The sequence below is a fragment of the Oxyura jamaicensis genome, chromosome 6 (genome assembly GCF_011077185.1).
Source record: "Oxyura jamaicensis isolate SHBP4307 breed ruddy duck chromosome 6, BPBGC_Ojam_1.0, whole genome shotgun sequence".
Classification (NCBI taxonomy): Eukaryota; Metazoa; Chordata; class Aves; order Anseriformes; family Anatidae; genus Oxyura; species Oxyura jamaicensis.
The window spans coordinates 18,105,874-18,129,442 of record NC_048898.1 but is presented as its reverse complement, the minus strand read 5'-3'; the positions used below and the strand labels follow the sequence as shown (position 1 = coordinate 18,129,442).

The following is a 23,569-nucleotide window of genomic DNA, read 5'->3' as shown; positions in this document are numbered from 1 at the left end:
ATATCCCAAGTTGGAAGGGACCTATAAGGATCACAGAGTCCAGCTCCTGGCTCCCCACAGGAACACCCAAAACTCAGACCATGTGTCTGAGTGTTGTCCAAATATTTCTTGAACTCTGGAAGGCTTGGTGCTGTGACTGCTGCCCTGGAGAGCATGACCCAGTGCCCAACCACACTCTGGGTGCAGAACCTTTCCCTAACCCCCAGCCTGACCCTCCCCTGTCCCAGCTCCATGCCGTTCCCTCAGGTCATGTCGCTGTCCCCAGGGAGCAGAGCTCAGTACCTGCCCCTCCGCTCCCCTCGTGAGGGAGCTGCAGGCTGCTGTGACGCCTCCCCTCAGCCTGCTCTGCTCTGGGCTGAACAAACCAAGGGCCCTCAGCTGCTCCTCATATGTCTTCCCCTCTGGATCCTAGAGCCATGCTTGATGAAGCTCAAGCATGCTAGTTCCTTAAACTTTTTTTCCTATGGAAAAGAGCATAAGGTAATGCTATTATCAAAAATTGGATCTGAACTTCCAGTTTACTGGAAGCAACAAGACCTTCTGCCCATCACTTGAGCTATCCAGTCATCTCAGGGATGGCTAACAAAGCCTCAGGGAGGGAGGAATAACTTAGTCATGAACTGAGGTTTACTTCTGGGGCATGCTTTGGCATATATCAAGTTAGACCTTGGGGAATTAAACTGATTTAATCCACCATTAGCGATCTTGCTTGGGAAGTAAATTAATGCTGTCTGAGGACTACTGAGCAAGGACATATCTATGTATTTAAATTTAGTAATGTTTTTCTACTAGGGACAGCAGCTGTCAGAACAGATACACCCTTCCTGCGACTATGAATTGTTTCTTGTTTTCTACATTCTTTTTTTTTGAGTGCTTTATAGTGTCAGACAGATTGGACAACTGTAAGCTGTTTCTCTGCCCTTTAGAGAAACTTGTCCCCTAAAAAAATGGTTACAGTATAAGCAATAATTCACTGAAATGTGCAGAGAAAAATGTACAAAAATGTACGAACTGGAAGTACTTTCCAGAGATGGGCCTAGAGTGCAGGTTTTGCTCACATCCAAACTCCTCGAGGTTTCAAAAAATTCCAGTGAGTCAAATGAGTTTTCTTGTATGTGAGAGGCAGGGACACAAACTAAAGACTGAAATTTACCTCAGTTTATGGCTTTTTTTAGTTAACTCATGGAAGCTGAGATGAAAGTCAAACTTACGTGAGCATCCTGTTACGCAAGACACCTGATGATAGAGCTTGCAGGCTGCACTGTGTTAATTAAAACTCAATTAAATGAGAAATTAAAAGGTGAAGGAAGAATAGATGTGATATGAGAAAATTTTCGTAAGGGAATTAATTAAGGAAATCAAGGAGAATTCACCTGTGCATGCTCAAAGTAGTAATACTACTACAGAGGAAAGATCATTTGACCACAAGTATCCAGTGTGAGGCAAGTGTGTGACCAGCTCAAGTATTTTTCTTGCTCAGAAGGGACGGGGTTGGAAAAAAGAAGGATGTAGTGGGGGGGGGGGGGTTAAGTTTGCAACGTGTTTATTTTTTCTTTATCCTCTTCATGCATCTTCCCATTTCACTGGTGTTTGTGTCCCTTACAGGGTCTCATTCTACTGCAAGGCAATCAAGTGAACGAGCTGCCACCTAATCCTGATGAACCAGGAAAGCATCTTTTTGAAATTGCCCCAGGTAGGCCAGCATTTCCTTCCATTTTTTGTACTTAACATCAACGAGCTGCATGGCTCATTTGAATTCTAAGCATTCTGACACAGTAATGAAATTGTCTAGACCAATTTGTGAAATAGGACTTGACATACTTCTTCAATGTGGTACTCTTTGTTTTGGATGCAACTGCTGCTGTGATACCTCACGAAAATAGTAGTTGAGATGTATTGTGCCCCTTGATTTTTAAGGGGCACACCTTGCCCAGAGTTCTGTGTGGTCTCAGTTTGCTGTGTTTTTCCAATTGTTATATTTTGGGGTAGGAGATAATGCACAGCACAGAACTTATGGAAAAGAGGTATGCAGTGTTTGGATGTAATTTCTTTTTTATGTATTGTACTTCTCTTTCACCTATTGGTAATAGGAGCATTGAGAGAGAGACCTTTTTTTTTTGGACAAAAAGTATACTAAGCTTTTCAAATTATTTTATGTCCTGTGTAAACATTTCATAGCTCCAGGGTATGTTCTGAGTTCCTTGTTGCAGCCTAGGAGCAATTGTACTCACTTTATTGAGGTCCAATTGTGTCTGGGTGAGGATTGTGCCTGTACATAGACTTGAAGGCAACAAATTTTGGGGGGTAGGCTTCAGGTGATAAGATCTGCAGAGAAGAAAGCTGCTGCACTGCTAGTAGTGTTAGACAAGAGGAGCGGCAAAGACAAGCCAGGCAAGTCTCTCCACAGTTGTCTACCAATATCTGAAGATTGAGTTGTTGAAAGCAAGGTGGGAGATGGAGTTGACTGGGATAAAAACTGAGTGCACTGATTCACTCATGCTTTTACTTCATGGCCATTCTCTCTTGCATGGACTAGCTTCCATGCTTCTTAATGTTGTCTGTGTTCCCATGGTATTGGTGCTGTTGATGGAGCAGATTTAAAAAAAACAATCACAGTTTAATGTCATTACTTTAAAATGGAACAGGTGATGCAGGGGACACTTGTCCTCATATTTGAATGCTGCTGTTGAGGAGGCAGGGGTACATTTACTTGCACATTAGGGTCTCTCTTCTTGTCACCTAATCAGGCTAGACTTAAAATGCCCATGATGTACACTCTTTTTAACACAGTAGCAGTCAATGGAAGAAGAATGGGTGGTATTGAAAGGCACCAGCAGGCAGGGTTTTGCAATAACTGTCAGAGCATTCTGTTTGACACACAAGAAACTGCTTGGGGAGAAGAGATTTTTTTTTTTTTTTTTCTCTTCCTCATCGCTGCACGTTATCTGTTAATGCTCCCTTTTTCGTATACTGTTCCATGCCTTCATAGCCTGGGCTGCACAAACAGTGTGCATTGGGCTCAGGGTTAATTACGTGGAAGGTCTCTTAGACGGTGGTATTCACTGCTCAGAAGTGATAGATCGTATGCGCCATTTCACAAAGATTGTGCGGTGTGCTATCGTAGCAGTACTGTGGACCTGGGCTGTGAAAGCACTTGGGTTTCTGTGGTTGTGAATGATCCCATGTGTTATGGCAGTAAAGAGGAACAGTTAACTGACTCACTGGCTGTCTCACTTGAGTTTCCCGCAGATTTGCGTTTTGCCCTTTGGTTCTAGTTAGATAAATTGGCATTCTTCACTTCTTGCCCAGCGCATCAGGTTTTATTTCTGTAGACTACAAAAGAATTGTCCTGAACCACAAGTGGCTGTTGCTTCAGTGGAGTTGATAAAAACAATGCCATGTGGCTTCTTGAAAGAGGGTATCCAAAGGGGTAGAAAAAGCAATGCTTCACAGCTTGGTTGTGAGTCCCAGGACATCTGTGTTCAGCTGGCCTTTTTGACGTTGCCCTTCTCTGTATTCCTAAGAAAAACTACTTGCTCTTAGTGAACCACTGTCCTGCCTGCAAAATTCACGTTTTCCCTACCTTGTGGAGCTAAATCTATTCATATCTGTAGGGAGCTTATTTGCTACAAGTATAGGAAGTACTGAAAAATGCTATAAATAACTAGTCAATACTCAGTGTGACTCGGCACAGATGTCACTGCAGAATGTGGCCTGAAGAGTTTCCTATTCTCTTCACAGTACATTTATTCTTGGCTGGTTTTGGCATAAATGCCTTTTCCTTTTTGCACGTCTTCTGAAATGACTGTGCTCTGTGTGGTTGCCAGCCTGCAGAACACCCACGTAGTGCACAGCTCGTAGTTGGATGCCAGATAGAAAGGGGAGCACAAATGATCTTGCAGGACCAATAACATTTTCCATCAGTTCCCATCTTCCTTTGCGTTGTATGTATAGGCACGACCATATTGCTGCCTAACTGTGCCTCAGTTCTCCCAGTGTAAACTAGGACTACATAGTTTCTGTAAGGATGACAGGATCTTTTAGTCTTTTTTAACTAAGTTGTGGAACTTGTGAATGCAAGTACATTCCATAGCTGTAAATACAAGTATGACACTACTGAGCTGCTGAACTTTAACAAAATTCAGAACAGTGCTGTGTTCCTAACAATGTTTCTGTAGTGTCCTGTTATCAACTTAGCTGGCAAGGAGAGGCTGAGATCTGTCTTATATCTCCTGGCAAGGAAGTGTCCCAAGCTTTGGACTATAGTACCAATTATCTCCAAAAACCTGTTTAGTTGTTTGATAGCTGGGGCTTTCAGCATCCTCATTGCGAGAACTGTTGCTTGGATCTTACCACCTTTTCTCTGCTACAGGCTGTGTAAAGGCTGCCATTGGAGCTGCTTCCTCAGAGTGCAGGGACTAGATTAACAGCATGTACTGCACTGTAAGAGAGCCTGTATTGATTTTCTGCTGAGTAACAAGAACTAATGATGGGCATTGTGTATTATTCATGTTTCATTGAGTTCATTTCTAAGCTGTATAGTGCAGCAGGGAGAAGGGTTAAGTGGGGACATGAGAGACTGCAAAACAGTTCTACAGTCAAACCAGTGTTATATCTAGTGGCAGGACTTCTTGAAATACCTCCTTTGGCAGGGATGCTTTCTATTGTCTTTTCTGGAGAAACAGTGCATTTTGAGATCCTTCTAAAGCTGTTCATACTTCCTTCCCTCACAACTTGTAGAATTCATAGTAGAATGGTAGGGTAGGCTGTGGACACTTCACCAGTTGCTCTCATGTTCCAGGGCACATTTGCAGGTTGGGGGAGGGATGTTTCTATAAAATTATCAGGGTGGTCTGAGGTCAGGTGCAAAGTTTTAATCAGTTGGGGGGTGATCATCACACATAACAGCTGATATTTCAAGAAGAAAATAACCATTGTATGTTGCCTGGGTGAGGAGTCCAGATCTGGTAACAGAAACAGCAGCTGACTCTGAAATGCACAGTAACCCCAGGTGAATTCATGGTTGCTTTGCAGCCCTTAGTAATCAGAGTGATGAAATGCAGTGTGTAAAACACATGGGGATTGATCTTTGAGAATGTCTTAGGGAAGTATTGGTGGTTTAAATGCTCCTGAAGTTAGGAAGTTGATGCTTTTACGGTTCTGTGGCAAATAGTCTGCCTAGTTTTAATTCTCTGGTCTCTGCAGCATTATGAGAGGAGATGCTCAAGTTCCTCTGCAGAATAAGATATTTTCTGATATAATAACGTTTTCGGAGTCAAGGGAGTGGTTTAAAAAAAAAAAGGTTCAGAAGATAGGAGGTGAAAAGTGCTGTTTTCCAATAGGGTAGGGCAGGGGTTATTACCAACTGAATGGAGAACAGCTTTTCTTTGTAGAAAACTTGATGACCTAAGAAGATACTACTGTTCTGCTCTAGAAGGGGTTCAGTCAATCTTTTCATGAAGAGTGAGAAAGGAAATATAGAAACATGAACAAGAAACTTACCAGGGATGAGACGGATGAGGGTTAGTTTTGCTTCGTTTTTGACTTAAATCCTTCTAGAGCACTTCCTTTTTTTTTTTCTTTTTTCTTTTTTTTTTTTTTCAAACTGGTATGTTGTGATTGAAAGCAATCTTGCTGAAAAATTCCAGACCAAAAACCATGGTGCACATTGCCATGTCTCCCGGTCACTGACAGCAGCTACTTATGCTTCTTGCCACAGTGCTGTCTGCTGAGGTTAATAATGACAGCTTTTAGCCAGGTCTGTATGTGAAAATAAGAGTATTGTGCAGTGTTGTGGTAAGTGTAATTTGATTTCACTGGAAACTGCTCAAGGGCTAGATCTTGCTTTTCCCCTTTCCTCTTGGCTTCTTCTCCATATCCTACCATATCCCTCACTTCAGCTGTTATGACTGAAAAAACAGTTCTCAAACCAATCAGATTTCTGTTCGATCAAACCAAGCTTGATGAAAAATGCACTTTGGGGTTGCTTTTTGTGCTCCCTTTGAGTAATGCTGCCAGCCCTCTCATTAATGAGGCAATTCAGTTTTCAGACCTGTTGTCTCAGGCTTTTTACGGACTTAGCCAGAGCAAAGATGACTGCCTATGTTTGATTCACATTTAGAAGGTTATTTTCAAAGCTTTAGAAATCAGAGTTGTGGCATGATTTTTCAATTAATTTTAAAGACTGAGCTCAATAAAGGCAGAGTTGGAAGATGTGAATCTTACAGGGATAGTTATCGTTGCCTACATGTTGTGCAGTGAGTCCACCAGGGTCGTTGGCAGTGTCTTACCGAGCAGTTGGAGTGGCAGCTTCTTTGTCTTGCCCCAGTAGGGTGAGCTCTGCAGTACACTTCTGTCCCCCAGGTGATCAACACCAATTAAGTTTTTCTGTGGCCTTTTTATCTCAGTTCCTTTTGTCATGGTGTGTAATGAAAATACCTGGATGGGTAATTAGAAATTCAGACATTAAAGATCATTCTATATTATTCAGTGCAAATTGCAATTCTAACTACCAGCAGGAAACTGAGCTTGCTGCTGGTAATTTTTTTTTTTTCTACTGAAGCCTACAGCTGACAACTGACAGCCTACCTGGATATGTGATGTTGATATTAACAGGTTTTATTTAGGCTTCTGGGCTTCAGCACTCAGCATATTGACTAGGGATATGGCAAAGAAAGTAGTTCTGGGACCTACTGAAGAGAATGAGACTATTATTTCAATGGAGTGCTGTGGAAACACTTAGCAAATGAGAGCTTACGGACATCAGGGAGCATCTATAGCACTGTATTGACCTGTAGAAGAAGGTAGGTTGGTGTTGGTTTTGCAGGGAGCTACCATTGCCACTGTTTGACTTTTGTTTATTAAGGATGGAGAAACCTAAGATGTCTTCTCTGAACTGTCTTTATAAAGGCATGCCTAGCACAATAAAACTGCATGTCTTTTTTGCTGTTGTACAATCTGGAAACTGTTCTTTACTACTTTCCTTGTGGCTTGGGTTGAAGTCCTTCATGGGCTTCATGGTAGTCTTACCACTAAGATAAGGCCAGATGCATCTGCTTGGCTTTTGCTTGCTGCAGGGACTCTTTTTACATGCCAGATGAGTGCAGCCTGGGTCTCACTGGAAGTGTGCAACCTGGACTTCCATAATAAAAAATGCAGAAACTTTTGACACTTTGGCATATGTTCTACTTGCTCCTTCTGCTCCTGAACACTAGATGGTGCTGGTACTTTCTGCCTTGTGTTTGGAAACGGTTATGGCATTATGTCCTGAATCTTTTGAATGTGAGTTCATCCTGTATGAGGAAATCAGCCACTCCTAATTGTTCCTTGGTGTATCCTCAAAAGCAAAGCAACAAGCGAGAGTTCCCAAACAATGCTATTACCTGTGAGGCTAATGCTGTGCCCTGTAGATAGAATACAAAACAACATACATTTCTGCATGTTTGTCCCACCACAAGCAACTTAGTCTGCTTGGATCCGCAAGATACCACTGCAAGCTTAGAGGTGCAATCAGAGGTGATAAAATCAACAGTCTTTGAAAACACTCAAGTTCATGTTTTTTGCCTGTTGCACGTTAGGTAGATTTCCTGTGTATAGCAGAGCAAAGCACATTCTGTACAGGAATGGCTGTATGGAGAAGCCACTTGAACCTAGGCTCTTTTAGGCTAACATCCTGACCTGGGACGTACTGGCTATATTGTTGTGTCTGTCTTGGATTTTTTGCCCCTTCCTCCATTCTGAGCATGATAAACATATTTTTCAAAATACGTATCTTCAGATTTTTACAGTTCATCGTTTTGCCTCCTGTGCCTGACTGTGGGCATGAAGGAGTTTAATCAAACTTCCCACTGCATTGCATCTAAGGGATTTGTCTGAAAGATACTGATTGTATCTTTCAGTTCAGGGCAGCTTCTTTCCTATTCTACTATAATTATTTTGGCTGCCTGAAAGGAAAAAAAAAAAAAAAGTTTTCATGACCTGTTCAGACACTGACAATTTAACATCAATAGAAGCACCAAGGGGCTGCCAGTATTTTTAGGTTTGCTTTACAAATTGATTTGAGTTCAGCAACTATTATTTGGGAAAGTTAATGGTGACCCTGGCCTCACTCATGCAGACATTAGACACTAGCAACTCAAATTTTCTACAGGCAATGCGTCTCTTCTTACTGATAGCTGGATCCATACGTTCCCTGAAAGCTTGACTCACCATGTTACCAGTGCATATTTCTGAAAAGAGACTGAAAAAAGTGAAGTTTTGTCTTCTGAATTCATATAACCTCACTGATCTCAGAAATGTTGTATTAGGTCCAGTGGTTTATCTGTGTAACTAGACCAATACACTATTGCCTACTTAAGGCAATGACTCATTGCTAGTTAAGGTCTTCAGACTGCATCCAGGCTTTTGTACAGAGATTATGAGGCTCCTCTTCCACCTCAGGGCTATGATGCTCTCTGATAGTTACGAATGTTTTGACTTACCTTATTTTATCAACTTAAAACATCTTGAAGGGCACTGGGAGGCACCTGCAGCCTGCAAATTGCTTTTTTTTTTTTTTTTTTTTCTGCACCATATGTAATGCCCAAGGCCTATGTTTGCATTTGGCAAGCACAGACCTTGCTTTATGAAATAAACAAGATTCTTTCTTTGTTTCCTTAGAAGTGTTTGATCTACTCTGTTATACTGTCTATGTCCATCAGTGCTCTGGGACCTTGGGCAGTTGAAAGTGGTCCTGGAAATAGGCTGTGACAGCACGTGTTCTGCTGTCCTGGAATCTGCATCTCCAGGAGAAACTCTGTGTCTGGCCTCTGATCAAGTAGCATCTAGCTATCTTGAATGCATGTGCTGGCTTTCAGCAAGGATGCTGGTTTTTACAACTTCAATTGCAACAGCATATGGCCTACTGGGGAAGGAGAATGAGGCTTAAGGAGTTTCATGAATAACTTTTACTGCTAGTGAAGATAATTAAGACACAATCTCACTGTTCTTGAGCAGTTTTCCTTAACCCATTGTATTAATGAAAGTCAAATATGTCTGCACAGCATTTTGTGTGGGCTGCCATTTGGGTGTAGAAATGTGGCTCACTGAGATGATGGCATGTTGTTGCTGGAATGTACAAGTCATCACTTAATCTCATCAGGGTGGCCTTTTTAGTGCAAATTAGGTAAGATTTTGAATTCTTCCGAGATGTTCCAGTGTAAGCTCTGAATATTCTGCCTTAAGGATAATATATTAAGCCCTAAGGCATGTGTGGTTAGCAGAGGTTCTTGCATTTCTGTGCAGGAACAGCTTTGTTCCATGAAGATATGATTATCAATCTGTCAACGGGATCAATTATATAGTGCCTTCCCTATATTTCTTGCTAATTTGTCAGAAATCAAGTCTTCAATGCTGTCTAGAAATTTGTGTGCTTTGATGCTGCTGTTGGGAGGTTAAGCTGTGTTCTGTGCCAGAAGCAGCTGTGTTCCCATTTGTAAGAAGGATGGGTGAATTCTCCACGCATTTTATGCAATATTTGGGATGCCTCAGATAAAGATACTCTAGTATGCTAGCATAATGAAGTAAAAAAAGGCATAATATATGGCAATGTAGTTCCTAGAACCCATTAATGTGTAGGCTTTTGTTGGTTGTATTAGCTAGAGATGCAGTTAGGTTTGTTCACCCTTTTCTGTAGGTTATTCCAGTGGCTGCATTCCTCTTGACTTTCTGCACTTGAGCTTTTTTTCTTTTTGTCTGCTGAGTGTGTTTTCTTTAGCTCTGAGACTAGAAGTAAATAGCTGATTTCTGGGGTGATGGATGATGATTCTTTGAGGTTTTTCTTTTTTTAAAATGTTCTATGGATCCTGAAGCTGGCAGCCGATGCATGTATATCTATTTGTGGAATTCATGCTGCTTTTGTGTTTGGTATGATAGTAGGAATAAAGAAAGCATCTCTCCTTAAATGTAAAATTTTGTGGACAAAGAACGAACTGAATTTCTTGTGTACCTGCTTCACTCCTGCTGTTGTCATCAGAGAACTGCTGTAACATCTGTAGCATTTAATGACCTGTGGGCTTAGTCTGGTTTCCTACCTGATTTGAGGTGCTGTAGATCTGATTTTCTGTGGTATGCAGCAGGTTCAGGATACACAGAATATACAAACTTCCTCCCCCCACACTGTGGAACTGCATCAGTCACATTACATTCCTTGAAAATAGGGCAAGAAGCAGGAGTGGTCTTTAAAGCAACTCTGGACAGCATGTAAGTAAGAAACCGAAGTATTTGTTCCCCAGAAGGGAATTCTGACATGCACACCAACCCTCATCTAAAGAATAGAGAGTGAAAACACACTGTGTACTGACAGACCTGTTAGGCAGCACTGATGATGTGACTAAGGTACCTGTTAGTGCTGGTAGCTTAACTGCTCAGGATAATATGCTGACTTGAAAATACCAGCTGGAAGTCATTCGGGGTGTAAAGGTAAGAAAAAGAAAACACATTTCCTTTTCACATGGCCCACACAAAAGTGTGGGGGAAGGAACAGAAAGCTGATAGTGTGCTGCTCCAGCATCCAAAAGAAATTCTAATTGGTAAACTGCTATCTGGTATGTTTATGAAACTGTTTCTTAGTGAATGATACACTAATACCAGTTTGAAGTGGCAGCTGGCCTGCTGTCAAACAGCTGTGAGGATTCACATGCAAAACGTGAGGTGTTGTTTGTCTGAAATGCTTTAGGGATAACCAGTGTGCTATCAGTGAGAACCAGTTTGCACCAGGCTATCTAAACTTCATAGAGAGGAGGAGGAAATACGGCAAAGATGTATTACTTAGGGCATAACATTGAAGATTTATGCTTTGTTAAATAAGTTGCCATGCTATAAAGTAAGGGTAACTTAATGTTATGTTCTAAAAGCTTTCTTTAGCCTTTGAATGCTACTTTAGTTATTCCCAAGTAGAGATTAGGTATGATGAGTGGGGGAAGATTTGGGTGTCAAAGTGACTTATGTGCTTCTTATTAATGATTTTCAGATACTTATCCTACACTCATGCCTGTACTTAGCCTTACACTTGGGCAGGATCCTATTAACATGGCTGCCCACAAAATATATTCCACACTGGATCTTGTTCTTGAGATTCTCTCGTGTTATGCAGGAAATCAGAGCGTGTCATGACAAAGGTCCATCTTGGGCTTAATGCTTTTTCATAAACTTAAAAAGATACAAATTACTGCAGGGAAACAAGTTCATCTGACACCTGAAATGGTGGCAATGCAGGTTGTGTACTTCCTGAAAGAGTAGTGCAACACAAAAAAATGATAAAAATGTGAAATAAGCAAAACAATTTAGTTTCTCTGGGACAGAGAAATGCTGACATTAATCAGTATAAAAGCAAAGTGTGTGTGATTTTATTACTGCAAGGTGTCCCTGGAAAATAGGGTTGGAAAACTAAAGAAACTTGTGTATTTTCAAATCAATAAATTATTAGAACCAATCTCTTTCTGTCAATTCCTGTTTTTCAAAGAAACTTATTCCGCAAGGGATGGATGTGGAATCTCTGGCATGCCCAGAATGTGTGGGTGTTGGTTTTGCTTTTGTTTTTTTGTTGTGTGTTTATGCAAGCTCTCCCAGCAGATAGAATCCTGTAAATTCTTGGGTTTAGGTGTTATTGCAGGACACTGGGTGTATTTTTTTCCTTTCTGACAGCTTTATGCTCTATAGTGCAAGTTAATTCCACTGAATTAGAGAGACTTGAACAGAGACTGTTGATCTAATTAAACATCTTTGGCCTGAAGGAGAGGTATTATAATTTTTATGGAGAGCTAGTTACTAACCAGCATGGCTGTATTTCAGCTGTCTATTGATTTGTTCTGGGAACAGTTTTAACTCCTCCTGCTAGTTGCCAGGTACAGCTTCCCTGTAAGTCATGCATGAGCTTGTCATTTCTAAGGTAAGCCTAGATGTGGGCTCTATTATTTAGAGGACATCATGCCAAGTTGTATAGCACTGCGTTAACAGAGCTGAGTTATGCCAGTACAGAACTCTTCAGCTCTGTGTTTATATTATCAGCACTAGGAATGACTTTGGCTTTATGACTTTAGCAGTATGTTTCTAAACAGGTGTAAAATTGCAGATTTTGAAGAAAAGTACTCCTTGTGACCACAAGCACCTTGTGACCAAAGCTATATTTTGAACCAACCTTTTACCTCTTATTCAATAAAACTTTAAAAGGAGCACAACATGGTGGGCACTGAGAACACTTAATGATGTGTGGTTAATTTGTGTTGAATTTAGTGGAGTTTTTTCTGAAGCCTCACAGCATCTCTACTGTACCTATGGCAGTGGGTTCTGCTCAAGATACTGTTCTGTAAAACAAAAGCAGTGAGGCAGCTGGGATCAGGACTATATTCTGTTTAGTGTAGCATGTTCCGATAAGCATAATTTTCCTAATATTCTTCAGGCACTGTAATTGAAGTCAATGTGACTTCTTCCATTAGGAAGACAAAGTTCAGGTCACTTATTATAGAAGTCTTCCTTTTAGCAGGCTGTTTACTTTCTCAAAGTTTGTCTCCCGTCTCTGTTCTGGCAGGTGCACTGCCCAGTGCATACACATTCTTTCAAAGTCTGGCTTTGTATCTCAGCCAATGGAGGCAGATGTATTTGTAACTGCAGGATTAGGCAATGTATTCTGCATCTATAAACCATTGCCCATCTCACTGAAGTCCACTTAAGATGTTGATATCCATGTCCCCACCTGGTACCAAAGATGCTGTATATCATGCTGAGCTCATGAAATAATGTTGTTAGTGCTGGGGGTTGGTTTTAATCATGAGGTGTCTGACTTGTGAAAACTTTGGGAAAGGTATGTGTGAGATAATAAAGAGCTATGAAATCAAAAGAATACCCTGTTAAAAGGGGGAGCCTGTATGAGGCCATGAGGAAAGGCTGTGTTATAACCAACTGTATATTAATTGTATTGAAGGCTAATTGTACAAGCTGTGCTGCTTCCTTGGATTTGGTGCTCTGGATTTAATATTTATTTCTAGCTACATTGCTGTGAGAATTCTCCAGCTCCAGAGGCCCCAAAGGCTCTGCTTTGAGACAATGTGGTTTAAATATGAGTGGGAGACATAACTTTGCTTTCAGCTGTAATGTTAATGGCATCACAGATTTTGCCTTGGTCTCCATAAGACCAGACCGTGTGCTTAACTGTTCTTCCCCTACGTGTGGTCAGTGGGGGTGAGTTGTGCAAGAGCAGCTCTGGATGCAGGCCTCTGGTGAGAAATGGTTGTGATGCAAGGTGAGAGATGCTGAAGTCAGGCAGTGTGCTTACCTGCCACTGAAAGAAATGAAAGCACAGCAGTAAGTGCTGTCCTAGCATACTCCTTTAATCAGTGCACCCGTTCTCTCTACTATCAAAAACAGAACAGTAAGGGCATCAGCTTTGCCAGGAGCAGGTGTGAAAGACTCGTTAAAAAGGAGACTTTGTCCATGGACAAGGCTGACTGTTTTTTTTTTTTTTTTTTTTTTTTTTTTTTTTTTTTTTTTTTTGTGCTTCACCAGCACTTTAATGCCAGAACCCTAAGAGCTTGCTGATGACCCTGGGGCAAAGACCCTAAAGAGAGAAAGGGTTAGAGTTACACTGTAGCATGTAGCACTGTAGCATATTTACTCGGTAGCATGATGTGGCTAAAGGTATATAGGAATTTACAATGAAGCTTTCTTTGCTTCTTGTTGCTTTCACCTAAAATTTCTCTGTTTTGAATTTCCTTAGGAGACTGTGAGCTCTTCACGTACACCAGATGTTCCATTAGAATTTGCAGTCTCTATTCATTTATTTTTCATAGGATTCCTTTTAATTTCAACAAGTGTTTTGGGTTGGAGAGCGATTTTACTTGAATGGAAGGAATAAAGGGGGTGGACACCAGGGAATCTCTCTTAAAAAATGGTCAATGCTATAGAAAAAATTGCCAGAATGTCTGTGCAAATTATTCAGCTGTAGCTCTCTGCTCGTATGACTTCAGATGCTGAAGTTTACTTGGAAGTACTGTAATTGGAGGGAAGAGGAAGGGAATAGACATGCTCAACTAAGAATAATTTTCCTAAGTTCAGTATCTTGTGACTTTCTGGACTAGAAACCATTTAATAGGACCAGGTTATATGTTCTGAAATGCTGTTTGTGTCTCACCAGTTAGGTGACTTTTGATCTTGTGTTTTAAAATACTTCTTTCTTAAAGCCCATAATGCCTTTCTTAACAGAAGTGTGCTGTATTATAGAGCCTAGCTTGTCTAAAGGGAATGTGTTGTATCATTTGGGAAAAGGAATGAGTGAACACAAAATTATGACGTAGCTAGCATGCAGTAATACCTCGTACGGTCTAGTGATATATGTTTGGTGCTAACTCATGTTCTTTTGTGGAAGAGCAAACTAACTGGAAATTCCTTTAAGCCATGAAAATCTGATTCTTCTGTCAGCAAGCTATTTTTCAGACTGTTACCAAGCTGGAGAACTGGAATTTGCAAAAACATTTCTTTCACAGTTTATGTTAAAGGCTTCAGAAGTGTGTATTTAGAGGGTTGGGCTTTTAGGGGTGGGGGATGATGGGGTCTGGAAGGGGAAGATGGTTTAGACTTCTACCATCTCAAGGGGAGGTGTTGGGGGAGGTGGCATCTCACCTTATTACTAAATAATCTCTCTAGCCTTAGGCACTTATAAGAGATGAAGTATGTCTTTAAGTGAGTTTTAATATTTGGATTTTTATAAGCGAAGGTTGACTTTAACGTACTCACATACTCTTCTACGTGTGCTATTACATTACCAAAATACTCTTCCTGAGCCAGTAGGTAGTAGGAATTCTGTACTAGCTTGATATATTTTTAAATTATTGGGTGGAGCAGTAAGCTTCTGGGATGGCTTTTAAATTAACCTATTTGAAGGCATCTTGAAATGCCTACGAACTGTTAAGTTAGCCAACTGAGTAGTGCTCTGCTACAATGTTAGCACGGTAGGGCACTGGTTTGGTGTAAAAAGCTTACTCAAATGGAAAAGAAGAAAGGCCAGTAGGGAACAAGAAATGCTGTCCTGAGTTTCTTGAAATGCCATCTTGATGTTTCCAAAGGAAAACTGGGAATTTGGCAGTTGCCTAACGAAAACAGCCATAGATCAGAAGTTGGAGGGACCGAGTTTTGTGAGATTTGCCAAAGCTGTTCTGTGTGTTGGGGCACCAGAGTGAGTGCGTGCTAAAACGTGCAGTGATGCCAGTTCTTTTCCTGACTTTCTGTAGTTGTGACAGGCTCTGGAGAAAATGCTGGTGTTCTCTCTCAGAAGGGATGTCTGAAGCAAAAGGGGGCTTGGCTTTACTCGTTTTTTCGTCTTTTCCAAAGCAACTAATGTCTTTTGCTGCCACAGTAAGAGCCCGCTGCTCATGAGGCAAAACCTGTCTGTAGGTTGGAGATGGGTTTATAATGCCTGCAAAGACATCCACATGGCAAAGCTGCGTTGTTGCTTTCATCAAATAGACATTGATGCTCTAATTGGATAAGTGTTGAGAAATGTTTTTCTCCATTACCCTGAGCAGATCCAGCCAGAGCTCTCCTGAATCACTGAAGGCAGCAGCATGGGCTGTCTGCCTAATACTCAGGGTGGATTTTCTGCTTTTGATTTTTACCTTTCAGTGCTGCAGAGGTTTACTTCATTGCAAAACATCTAACTTGACTCCCTTTTACTCATTTTAAGGAAAAGGCTTTCCAAAGCATGCTCTTTCTAGATGTTGCTGTTGAAATTCTGTCTTGTACAGCTCTTTTCTGACTCCTCTAGCCTGCGTATCCAATAAAGGAGAGCAATGAGATTCTGTTACTGGCAAGCTGGTTCTGCTTGAGTTTCACCATGTGTATTGGTAATCAAGTAAGGGAATAAACTAATTTGAATTTGTCTTCTCACAAAAAAAATAAAAAAATAAATAAATAAACCTCCCCATGTAAGAGAGCTTGAAGAGGAAGTCTATAGCTTATCAAATCCTTGACCTGGAGATCTTTGAGAGGGAGAAATTCATAGTATGAGTAACTTTGCAGTTCAAATGATAGAAGCTTTTATTGGCAAAACTTGAATAATTTTAACCCCGTTCTCCTGGATTTTGAATATAGATATTAGTATAAATGGTCAGCTTTTCACTGGTGCATCTGCTTTGTGCTGGCTGGCTGAGATCTGTTCTATATCAAGTGTAGATTGCCTGGTTTGTTATTAGTGATTCCAAGTGTTGCCAATATTTCTGTTCTTCAGACCAGTTTGTGCCTTCAGGGTTTTGAGAGAAAATTTTGTAATCCTTGTCTTGAGTCTAAATGTTTGAAAAACAGATTTTGCTCAGTTCTAGAGATGCAACTCTGACTTTTGTGATTTAGGAAAAAAAAAAAAAAAAAAGACAAAAGCCATTTGTCTTCTAGTAAGAGAATGAAAAATAAATGCCTTTGGCCATCAGTGTGCTATCACATCTGGAATGAATCATTGACATAGAATAGCATATTACCCTACTCTCTTCCCCCAACCCCCCACCCCCTTTAAGTGGTTGGCTTAAATCTTTACTTCTGGTTTCCAGATCTTCAGCTTGGTCCTTAAATAGGAAAGTTCATTAGATACACAGCACTGCTTAGCAGCCAGCTTTCCTTTTGAGTGTAGAAGCCAATGCGCTATCATATTTCTGAAAAAATGGGAGGGGGTGTAAACCTTAAATCAAGAATTTCAGATGGCAAAACTGGAGAGCTGTAGCTGGAATGAAGTGCAAAGTAAATGGATTTTTTTTTTTTTTTTTTTAAGAAAAATTTAGGTCACTTGGTCTGTACCACTTCATTTCACAGGGACTTGTTAAGTACTTGGTGGTTTTGAAAGATCAGCCAAATTGCTTAGTACTTGGTTTCAAGATAGACATGGAGCTCTGGGCTCCTGCTTTTGTAAATCTTCACCTAAAGTTGGTATGTGCAGTTAAAGGCAAAGACATGCACCATTAACCATGCATCTAAAAGGTCAAATTACTGAGAATTACTGAAATCCCACTTTGAACAGCTGCTGCGCAGAATGTTATGTACATTAACAGAAATGAGTCTCGGCATTTTACCACAGATTAAGTGGGTTTTGTTGCTGGAGAGGTGTGAACATACCCACCCTACTTTCTATAGCAATAGGGCAATAGTTTGGACTTCTCAGTGTGTAAATATAAATAGATTTTACATAATCATAATCCTGATTTGTGTGATCTGGACAAGTTTGTCCATCTCTGTGTTAGTCCTTTGTTGAGCATTCAAGTCCTCCATGGGAGGAGTTTGTCAATGCCTTAGGGTCTAGGATGAGTTTTTAGGGTTACACTTAAGTAAAAATGTGTCTGGAAATTCTGCACTGTAGACACAGCTGTGGCCTCGCCAGTGCTGAGCAGAGGGGAAGGGATCACCTCCCTTGATCCGTGGGCAATAATTTGCCTAGTGCAGCTCAGGATACCAGTAGCTTGCTTTCAGCAAGAGCACGTTGCTGGGTCATGTTTGTGGCTCATCTCAGCTGTTTTCATCTGGGACCAGTTAATTCCCTCTTGTAACACAGCAGAATCAGAAGAGTAGACAAACTTGTCAGTTTTTCAATTTTCTTGAAAATAAAGGGAGTTTAGAATGCAATGCTTCATTTTATAAATATAAAAATTTGTAACATGCTTTAGCAAAGCTGCCAGTTTGTTTAAAAGAATGTGTTTAACGCCACAGCAGCCTCTAGTCATCAATGAGCGGTGATGTGATATGCAGCAGTCCCAAAACTTCTGAAATGCTCTTATTTCAGCAAGGTTTAAGTCGTCGGGGGGGTTGCTCTGAGGCATGGCACCCAGAAACAGTCCCCCAGGGGCCTGCCTTGGCTGCCAGGCTGGAACAGCTGGGGAGCTGAGAGCTCTCTCTGCACCTTTTATCTACCACTGATCCAACAGCATCATTAGTAACTGCTTTGTGCGAGTTTTCAAGAGCTCGGAAATCTTACCCCTGCCAAGGGGCTCTCTGGAGCTCACTTTGTATGCGGTGCAGGAGCGTTGCCAGGAGATCACCCAGCCGCTCAGGCAGGTGGTGTGTGTACCTCGTCTCTGAGAGCAGAAGTGTCTGCTGCTTTGCAAGGGGAAGTTAACACTTTGCACAAGAGATGGATTTCAGCTATTGACATGGATAAGTTTAGAGGCCCAACAGGAGCAAGCTGGTACCAGCAAAGCCAGAATACCAGATTCATTCGTTTCTGCTGCAAGAATATACTGAGCTTCCTCTAACATGTTTGGTGGTGATGGCAAAGCTTTTCTGCCCTATTTCATTCTGCATGTTTTTTTTTTTGTTGTTGTTGTTGTTTGTTTGTTTGTTTGTTTGTTAATTTTGTTTTTCTGCTAGGTGACGAAATGCTCATAATATGGGCTGGCGGTAAATGCACAGTAAGAGATGAATATTCTGCAGGGGGCTCTGCAAGCACGGTATAGGCTTGTTTTTAAGGATGATGGGAGAGCCAGTAAACGTTGATCCTTCATTCAGTTTCTAGCGTAGGAGAATTGGTTTGATCTCGAGACTGGGTGGAACATGTACAGGAGTAGGAGCTCCAGAGTCTCATCAGTTCTCAGGTTCAGGCTGTTTCTTGTATTTGAACTATCCTTGAAGCTAGTTCCTTGTTACTCCCTCCTTCAACTTCTCTTTCAGTGCATCTCTTCTCTCCCACCATACTGTAATTTGGGTGCTCTGCCACAGAGTGCTCTCAGAGCATTCTCCTCTATAGTGCCTGCCCTGGAAGGGACTTTGTCATTTTGGCTCTTGCTTGTGACTTCAAACCTTACTGTGTGACCCAAACTCTGTGTGCTGCTTGCCTGTGAGCTGGGCCCCACACCTGTGCCACACCACTGTGGGACTTTGTTGCCTTCGGGGCTGTGGCTCTGTGGTCACAGGGTCCCTGCTGCTCTCAGGGAAGTGCTGCAGGGCCTTGAGAGCAAACATGGGGTCGGCGGAAACCTGGGAAACATCTGTTCTAGCGATACGGTTCTTTCCTTATCCCAAAGCAAAGCTCTTATCTTGTCTTTGAGGCTAGTGCTTTGGTTGGGTTGATGCAATTAGGAGTGTTTAAACAAGCCTTCGGCATATGGCTGGAGCAGTGCTGACCTCGGTGAGAGCGCGAGGCCCCCGTAGCGCGGTGCAGAGGCTGCCGGCGATGTGTGCTGTGTTTGCTCAGGGGGGAGCTTATGATAGGACCCCTTCCTGTGCTGACATAATTTTGCAAGAGGTGAAATGGCCCTTCCCGCAGCTTCTCGTGCACACCCACAACTTGCGTTTGGCATCCGCTGCCCTCTGGCCCCCCCGGGGAGCTCACAGTTGCTGCCTGCCTCAGGCACAGGAGGGGAGCCCTGGGGCACCAGGGGACAGGGACCTGGACCTGGCCAAACACCACCCGGGGCCTGGAGAGGGGCTGCTGCAGGCCATGGGGCTGTGCTGCTGCCGAGGTAAGGAGCAGGCCTGGCTGGGGCTGCAGCGGGTGCAGAACCGGCAGCTGCTTGAGCAGGCGCAGTGCGGTGGGGTGTGGGAGCCCTGTTCTCTCTGCTTAGGGCTCAGACAGCGTCTGTCCCTTTGAAGGGTGCCCAGCCGTCTCCTATGGCTCACTTAATAAAATAAAATAGGCTTGTTACCATTTCCAGGTGTGATCTTGCACTTAAAACTGTTCATTTTTTCTTCTTTTCCCCTATTAAAAGGGGAAATGGATCTCTCTTTTTCTTTATAAAAAGATTGCTCACGTTGCTATAAGGTTCTTAGCCAACAGACTTTTCCCTCCTCTGTTCTCTTTTATGTCCAAAAGGACTTTGATACCTTGTTGAGGGGTCAGGCTCCAAGGAGGCTGGCATGGGAGGTAATCAGGGCAGAGGCAGTGTCCCTGACGCTGGATAAAAGGAAGGATACTGTAATCCTGAAATGATTTTTTTCCCTTTCAGGAGAGTGATCAGAAGTAGGGAAGGTCAGATAAAAGTGTATCTAGTAGTTTAGTTTTTTATTGAGAATCTAGGGATAGTCAATTCAAAGTGGGATCTGGTCAAGATACCTTGTTCTTCCTTTCAGAGACAGGCTCAGAACAGTCCTTGAGCAAAATTCCCTTGAATTTTGAAAATACTGAGTTTTTGGTTTGCTTCTCGTTTTAACCCATTGTGGAAGGGAGGTTTAGATGGGGAATTAGTCTAATTGCTGCATAAATCCAGTCACCTCATTCACTTGAGTGAAATTGTATTTGGAGTGGTGTGAGATCAGATTCTACCTGCTGATAACAAGAAGGGGTTCTGAGTGTACTTTCTCACACATGGCCCCAAACCTTGTTTCTATAACCAGTGGGTATTTCAGCTGGTGTGCTGTGGTCAGGCTCAAAAGAATGAAGTATGCTTGTGTCAGCTTTGTACTGCTGGGTAGACCTGCTGATGCTGGTGAAGCAGCTCCATTTTCTGCAAACGTACAGGTATTTAAGTTGTACGTTTCTGCAGACCAACTGGCCTTAAATGTCCCAAAGCCTGAATGTGTAATACTAAAACATTTGAGGTCTTCTTACAAGTCTAGCCCATTAAAAGTGCCTGCTATGTTTTTATCTTATTTGGAATTTATATTTTTAAGCAACTCCTTTGAAATGGTGTAGATCTTTCCTCTGTTTTATACTTCTGACCCATGCAGAAGGTTCTCATTTGTTTCATGAAGTTCCTGGGCCTCCAGCTACGTGGAACTTAGTAAATCTCAAGGTCAGTGTGACTTTGCTAGTATGATCAGCGAGGTAAAAATGTTGCCCGTGCTGGTCGGCCCTCTGGGGGAAGGCCTGAAGTGCAAAGCTGTGGTTTTTTGTTCCTAACTGGGACCAAGTAGATTTTTGTAGGATTTTGCTGAAACTCATATGTTCCATTGTATTTGCCAGTAAGTTTATTTTCCATGTGCTTTTGAAATAGTCTTTTATTTAAAACATACAGAAGCTGCTGACTGGGGTCTCTCATGCTGCTCTCACAATGCTTTATTTCCATGGCTTCATTTTCACCCCCTCGCTTCTGTGGCATCATTACGCAGGAAGCACTTGTCCATGACTTTAGAGGATGATTTGGGCTTCTGTTGCAATGACCTTCTGGCCGTGAGCTTCAACTAGTTCTGCTCTGCTGTGGGAATCCTTTTTGTAGATGCGGGGGAGAGGTGGTACTGGAGGCCAGGGTACTGATAACAGTATGTTTCGGGTTATTGCATTTGCCCTATCAGCTCTTTGTCTCAATAGGTTTTTAGCACATCAGGCACAGATAGGGCTAACGGTCAGAGTAGATGGAGCAGATTCTGATCCTTAGAAGAACTGGCAAGTTGAAGTGTCGGTCTCCCTGAATGCAGCTGGCTGTCTGCAGCTCTCAGAGCCAAGCTTACTAATGGGGTAAGAGCAAGGGGCTATTTGCTTTGTTTAAGCTCAGAATGAAGTTGGAGTCTCCCCCCACCTCACTCTTCATTGAGGTCAGAGGGGAAACCAAAGACCTTGAAGAAGTTACCTTAATTGTGTTACTGGAGTAGAAATGTCAAAACAGCAGAGAGGTGGGAACAATTGACAGCAGAGGTGCAGGAATGGTTTCACTTCTGTCTCCATAGCAAAATTGTCCTGTTGGCTAGGAAGTGTCAGACTCCTGGGCAGGAGAACTGAATAGCTCCTTCACATTATCCTTTAGATTCAGTGACTTACTGCATGCTAGGTGATGATGATTGCTGGCAGGGGTTGGAATGGAACTAGCAATAAAGTCCTCCTGCCTCAGCCACTGCTACTGTCAACTCTTAAGAGCCTGGGCCACCTGAAGCTGGTGGGGGAGTGTTTGCCACATCCTATTGTTGAATTGCTCTATACTTACCTGTTTCCTGAGCTTGCTTATGACACTGGGATTGTACTTTTCTTGGCGTTTCTTACAATGATAGTCTGGCAGTTGTTTCCATTAGATGACTACCCTGGCCACCCAACAAACAAACAAACAAACCCCACCCTTGCAGTGACGCATTGCAAAGATTTCTGGTAAGTGGCTTTCTGGTGATGCAGTGTAATTACAGTTGTAAGTGAATATTTCCTTTACTTTCTTTAACCTGGCCATCGGTTTGGGCTGCTCAGTTTATTTCTCGCGGAGACCTGCATTAAAATGTGACTAAAAGACCAGCAGATTCCAAAGTGGGGCAGACGTGAAGGAAGAAGGAGAAACAGGTTTTTGGCCAAGTAGTATTTGCCTTTTTGATCTTATCAGATGCCAGCTGCCGAGGACTGCTTTCTGTTAAGATTTTGTGCTTAGGAAGGTGCAAAGTCTGTAGGGCTTGCAAGAAAGGGAACACGGGGAAAATGGGGCTTATCTGAGATACAAAAGCTAGCTTTTTTTTGTGTGTGTGTGTGTGTATTATTTTTTAGCCTCCATAGCAACTAAAAATGGTACCTTCTAACAAAAGACCAGCATGTATTGACTATTGAGTAGGTTCAGACTATAAGATTATGCACTTGGCTCTCCCATGAACAGTTTGTTTGGCTGCACAGTCACGTGAAGCACACAATAGCACAGTTGCAGTATTTTTGAGCTGTGCAGACCTCAGATGAAAACGTGAGTAAATAAGCTTGTGTACTTAGTACTTTGCACACTCTCCTCCCTACAAGAAACAGTTCTTTCTTTTGTGTGGTGGGACCCAACAGCCATGAGAACAGCGTATGTTAGAGCAAGAACACACATCAATTTAGTATATGGACTTGTTCCTTATTTCAGCAAGGTGATCAATGTGCACAGTAACCATAGTAAGAAAAAGGAGTAACTTGGGAGTCTTACGAGCATTCATTTTGCATCTTATTTGAAAACCCAAGATTGAACAAAGGAAAGAGGATTGGGATCTGTGGATGGAGCACAGCAGAGAATGTCACTGGCATGGGTCTGCAGCTGGTGTTCCCTTCTGTGACTGACCAAAATGTGCTTGCCTCTCCTATTTCAGTGTACCTGTAGCTAATAAGAGTGACATTTGGAGCATATGTCTTGAGAGGGCAGGGGTGGGACACAACTTCTCTTTGGTTGTTTTGACTGAAATTCAAAAACTAGGTGGTAATTTGAAGTCTGAGGGACTCGTTTTAAAAAGAAATATTATCTTGAAGTTATCTAGTCAGTTATCGCACTTGTCTGTGTTTTTTTTTTTTTTTTTTTTTTTTTCTGTGACTGTTTCTGTCAATGAAAGCCGATGTTAACCTTTGACCTAACACAGCAGAGCTGGTGCTGTGTTAGGAGATGGAAAAGTGCTGTTAAGTAGTAGCGACCGTACAGGTTATGCTCCAAAGAGGGGAGAAATCAACTGATAGCGTTTCAGAGGATTAATCATGTATTTGGTCTTCTGTCTGATTTGCAGTCTGGGTTTTGGACTGATCATGGAAGATATTGGCTGGTTGCTAGGCAAATCTGTTGCAGTTCTTTTGTTGGAACATTTCCGTAAAATACTTAAATCAGAAGTTGTATTCCTACAGCTTGTGGTTGCTGCAATTAGGAAGCACAAATTTCAGTCAAAAAAACGGTTTCTTTCTTCCCCTAAAATTAATACTTTGCACCCTGGA

General features: G+C 42.0%; 1 protein-coding gene across 11 annotated transcripts in view; it reads left to right on the top strand.

The window, feature by feature from the left end:
- The window catches only part of ARHGAP22 (Rho GTPase activating protein 22), a 147,695-nt gene that overhangs the window by 28,314 nt on the left and 95,812 nt on the right, over positions 1–23,569 (top strand). For all 11 annotated transcript variants that reach the window (XR_004751959.1, XM_035330260.1, XM_035330262.1 and 8 more), the window contains exon 3: positions 1,606–1,693. Coding sequence is in view for 10 of the 11 variants with exons in the window: in XM_035330260.1 (XP_035186151.1) it covers positions 1,606–1,693 (88 nt within the window). In the remaining variant the exon portion in view is untranslated. The remainder of the gene's footprint in view (positions 1–1,605; positions 1,694–23,569) is intronic.